Below are 5,229 nucleotides of genomic sequence, written 5' to 3'. Positions count from 1 at the left end.
GCTATTATACATCTTGTATTCCAAATACTATTGAAATAGAAAATAATACCGTTGAATAATTAAAAGAATATATCTAATAAATAAACGAGTTTTAAAAAATGTTTAATATACTATTGAAATTTTAAATAAAAATTCCGTTTAATTTTTTTGCAATATCCATAACATATGGACACATCCAAATTTCATCAAATCTTCAACTGTAGTTTGATATTTTGGTTTTCTTAATCAATAGAAGGAAAATTAAAAAATTTGAATACCATGGAAAATAGAGGTATAACTATATAAACATGGTTTCAAATACTAAGATGTTAATGTTTAAATTGATTTCCAAAGGAACAACATGTCCATCTTAAAGTCTTCAAGGGGTCAAAAGTAAAATATTCATTTAAAGCAAGCGAGTTTTACCATGAAACTAGAAAAGTCTTCCGACTATTTTTTTATTTTTCCATCTCTCTCGACGGCTGCCTCCCAGAGCCACCCTTCACCGGCGAAAGAAACCAAGTAAGTTACCGTCTTTTTCTAAACTCTTTAACACCCATTTCAATTAACAATACCCAGATCAGATCTCACATTTTGCATCAATTTGATGGCAATCTCACAATCTAGTTTGCTAGTTTCAATAAGGTTTCTCATTTACCTATTTGTATTCACCAACTTAGATCCAGTTTCTTCTCAAAATTGCCCCCAATCCAACACTTCTCTACTTAATTTCACTACCCAGTTTGTTATGGTTCAGCATCAGCTAAGAGGGTCGTTTAGCATAATCAATGATTGTTCTTTTAGGGTTAGTGAATTCGATATGCTTCCTGGTAGTTCTCATGTTCATTGGTGGGGTGCTCTTGGTGACAATTACGAGAATTTAACATCTGGGTTTGTTATATCCGATGAACAATTGAACACCACAACTTACAAAAACGATACATTCATTGTTAATTTGATGAAAAACATCACTTGGGATCAAATTAGGGTTGTTTCCGTTTGGGATACTTCCATGTCATCCGATTTCGGCCATGTCTTACTGCAAAATTCAGAAGAAATACCTCCTGACCCATCAAATTCTAGCCTTGAGATTCATCAGGAGCCTACAATGTTTGAAAATTGTAAAGTTTTATCAGATACATACAGATTAAGATGGACTTTGAGGGAAGACAAGAATGTAATTGATATCGGTTTAGAAGGTGCAATTGGAATCCAGAATTACATGGCATTCGGGTGGACTGAACCAAACCGGGAACACGATCATATGCTTAACGCTGATGTGGCGTTCACAGGTTTTACAGAAGAGGGTGTTCCATTTTCAGATGATTATTATATCACCAAGTATAGTGAATGTATAAAAAACGAGAATGGTCAATTCGAGGGCGTATGTCCCGACTTCCGGTATAACCATTCCGATTCCGATTCCGATTCCGATTCCGATCCCAATTCCGATTCCGTTAACAATACAAATTTAGTTTACGGTCACCGGAAAGACGGGGTCTCGTTTATTCGGTATCAACGTCCGTTAAAATCCGTAGACAAAAAGTACGATTGGGATATCGATGTTAACACCGAAAGAACATGCATTTGGGCTTTAGGGTTAATAAAACCACCCGATTCCATCCGCCCATTTTACCTCCCACAAAACCATGGAAAAACTTTCGGGCACGTTCATATAAACGTTTCGGGCAGGGTCAATGATTGTTTCGGGCCACTAGATGCCGAAGAAAAAGAAGATCAAGAACTCGTTATTGCAAATCAAAAAGAACCATTAATCGTCACTTCGGGTCCTTCTTTACATTACCCGAATCCACCAAATCCTTCAAAAGTTTTGTACATCAACAAAAAACAAACCCCCGTTTTACGTGTCGAACGTGGGGTCCCCGTAAAATTTTCAATCCAAGCGGGCCATGACGTGGCATTCTACGTCACGTCAGATCCGCTTGGCGGGAACGCGACGGTTAGAAACGCGTCAGAGACAGTTTATGTCGGTGGGCCCATGGCTCAAGGAGTTCAATCGGATCCGCAAGAATTGTTATGGTCACCGGACCGAAATACCCCTGACCAAGTGTATTATCAATCGGTTTTTACTCAAAAAATGGGGTGGAAAGTTGAAGTTGTGGATGGTGGTTTAAATGATATGTATAAAAATAGCGTTTTATTAGACGATCAACAAGTCAACTTCTTTTGGACGTTATCGGAAAAATCAATTTCGATTGCGGCCCGTGCGGAAAAGAAAAGCGGGTATCTCGCGGTCGGGTTCGGGTCGGAAATGGAGAACAGTTTTGCGTATGTCGGATGGATTGATCTAAACGGGTCGGGTCGGGTCGACACGTATTGGATCGATGGAATGAACGCTCAAAGTCTCCACCCAACAAACGAAAACTTAACCTACGTTCGATGCAAATCAGAAAGCGGTGTCATCACCCTCGAATTCACCCGCCCGTTGGATCCAAATTGTGACCCGAAAACCCGACCCGAATGCAACAACATCATCGAACCCACCACCCCTGTGAAACTCATCTGGGCCATGGGGGCGAAATGGTCCGCGGGCCATTTAACACAAAGTAATATGCATTCGGTTAAAAGTAGTAAACCGGTTCGGGTCTCGTTGATCCGCGGGTCAGCGGAAGCCGAGGAGGATTTACGCCCCGTGTTGGCGGTACATGGTTTTATGATGTTTCTCGCGTGGGGGATTTTACTCCCGGGCGGGATTTTAGCTGCCCGATACACGAAACATCTGACCGGGGACATATGGTTCAAGATTCATGTCTACTCGCAATACTCAGGGTTAGCAATAACATTTCTCGGGCTACTTTTTGCAATTGCAGAGCTTCGTGCTTTCCATTTGGAATCTTTACATGTCAAATTTGGAATCTTGACTATTTTAACGGGTTGTATACAACCGGTGAACGCGTATTTTAGACCGAAAAAGCCCGCGAACGAAAACCCGTCGTCCAAAAGGGCGATTTGGGAATTTGTTCACTCGTACACGGGCCGATCTGCGATTGTAATGGGGATTGCTGCTCTTATTAGTGGAATGAAGCAATTAGGAAACCGATATGATGACAAGAACACAATCGGGTTAACATGGGCTTTGATTATCTGGGTCGGGTTATGCGGTTTGACCGTTTTGTATTTGGAATACATGGAGCAAAATCGGAGACGGGGATCGGAATCGGGATTGGGCGGGAATTGGGTTTTGGGTAATGGGGAAGATGAGGATGCCGATCTTTTGGGGAATGGGAATGGGAATCACAGGGAGAAGGAATCGGAATCGGAAAGAATGGAGATCCAGCTGGAACCTGTGTCGGGGAGGTACACGGTTATTTGAAAGTACGAGATATGGTGACGTGTTTTATTGTTTATTTTTGGTTATTTTTATGTAAAACTGTGTCTACCCGATTGCCGGTTTTGATGTTGGACGGCTTTCTGTGTGTATAGATTACGAGTTTGCTGCCTTTGTTAGGGTCCCATGATCGAGAGGGAAAAAAAAAGGATATATCTTATGTACTTGTCTTTAATTTTTTATACCCGATACTGTTACTTTTATCAAGAATTAACATATTTGCAATTTCTTTTGTCTATAATATATAGTTGGTATTCTCATTGTTTATATAACCTCTTTGTAACTAACAATAAACCAGTAGTATTTTTTGAAATCATTACAAATTCTAATTTTAGTAAGATAAGTTTAAGTAAGATTTGTGCCTCCAAGAGCGTCGTTCTTGGACTTAGTGAAGATACTCGGGTAACGACAGTTTATAAGAAAACATTAAAACATAAAAGAACGTTAAGCGAGCTTCTCATTGCACTTTTACATAGATATAAATATTAAATAATATTCGACAACTATCAGTTTAACCATGTTTCTGATGCTGCACTAGAAATTGCCCAATCCAAATCTTGGCCCAAGGCCCAAAAGAAGTACCCACCTAGGGCCCGATTTCGTGCATAACGGACCTTCATTTCAATCGATCGAACATCATCATACGAAACCCATGAATCCCCCGAATACGAATAATATGAAACCATCGTATTATCAAATACAATAGTTGAATTGTTCTCCTTATTGAAATCGATAACTTGAGAGTAAACCAATAGACCACTTCCTGGCCCCGTCCCGATGGTCGGGGCTCCAATGATGTTATCATTTCGGTCCTGGAGTGACCATGTTGGGCCATACAATGGCATGCCCAACACAATCTTTTCTGATGGCACACCGGCCTGAATCCACGACCCGATGCCAAAATCTGTGCTGAGATTGGTGTTCGGGTCGTATAATGCAGAACCTAACCCTGTAAAATTTTCCCAAGATCCATGATAACCAAAACACATCGGACTAACCCAATCAACATATTTAGTTATTTCCACAGTCGGGTACGATCGGGGTCCACCGTCGAAGGAGACAGTTGAGGCATAATAGACTGCTGACGTTAGTATAAGACGTGGTCTTCCAGTGGCATGAGCCTCATATTCAATTGCCTCGCGCCATTCCTTAAATAACAAACCGAGGTTTGACATATCAGATTCGTTTGACGGGAGTTCCCAATCAAGATCAACTCCGTCAAAATTGTAATCACGGGCAACTTCGATAGTTGAATTAATAAAGTTCGCCCGAGAATACTGCTCGCTCGCCATCGAAGAGAAGATGCCGGGTAATGCACCACCTCCCCCACCTCCAATCGACAACACAGTCTTAGCTGGCGGGTTCCAAAGACTTGTTGCATTGGTAAATTCTAGTAGCTTCTCGACATCATCTGACATGATGTTGAGCGCGTAAGTTGTTGGAGATGGTAGAACGAATGCGTAGTAAATATGAGAGAAGTAGGATGTGTCGATAGAAGAAGCGGGATATCCGGTGAACGAAGGCCAATATGCTGCTCGGACTCCTTGTGGTTTTGAAAAGACAATTTCACTGTTATCGAAGGGAAAATTAATGATGGTTAAGAATACGAATAATATGAGTCTTAGGCTAACCATGCTTGGGTTAATTTTTGTCTTGGTTTTAATGAGAAAATCTCTAATATATCTGTATTTATAATCCTCTGTGAAAATCTACTTTTAGGGTTTGAACGTATTTATGGTCAATAAGTTGTTAAAATGGACAAAAAGGAGAGAATCTATTACAAGAAGACGATGGGTTGTTGCTCCATTTGTGTTCAATAAGTTTGGTGGCTTTACATGGCTAGAACAAATCTTGTGTCATTAAAATGACTCTTTTTTCCGCATGTAATACAAACTAGAAGT

General features: G+C 40.5%; 2 protein-coding genes across 2 annotated transcripts; one reads left to right on the top strand and one right to left on the bottom strand.

Annotated features, from left to right (window-relative positions):
- Positions 1–414: 414 nt before the first annotated feature.
- On the top strand, positions 415–3,553 carry LOC111914131 (cytochrome b561, DM13 and DOMON domain-containing protein At5g54830). Its single transcript, XM_023909875.3, has one exon. It carries the CDS (start codon positions 587–589, stop codon positions 3,311–3,313), a length of 2,727 nt encoding a protein of 908 aa, XP_023765643.1. The 5' UTR covers positions 415–586; the 3' UTR covers positions 3,314–3,553.
- A 281-nt stretch (positions 3,554–3,834) lies between these two features.
- On the bottom strand, positions 3,835–4,962 carry LOC111914090 (class V chitinase CHIT5). The gene has a single exon (XM_023909825.1). The coding sequence runs from the start codon at positions 4,960–4,962 to the stop codon at positions 3,835–3,837; it is 1,128 nt and encodes a 375-aa protein (XP_023765593.1).
- Positions 4,963–5,229: the final 267 nt, after the last annotated feature.

Source organism: Lactuca sativa, chromosome 6 (genome assembly GCF_002870075.4).
Source record: "Lactuca sativa cultivar Salinas chromosome 6, Lsat_Salinas_v11, whole genome shotgun sequence".
NCBI classification, from domain to species: Eukaryota; Viridiplantae; Streptophyta; class Magnoliopsida; order Asterales; family Asteraceae; genus Lactuca; species Lactuca sativa.
This window is presented reverse-complemented; position numbering and strand designations above follow the sequence as displayed.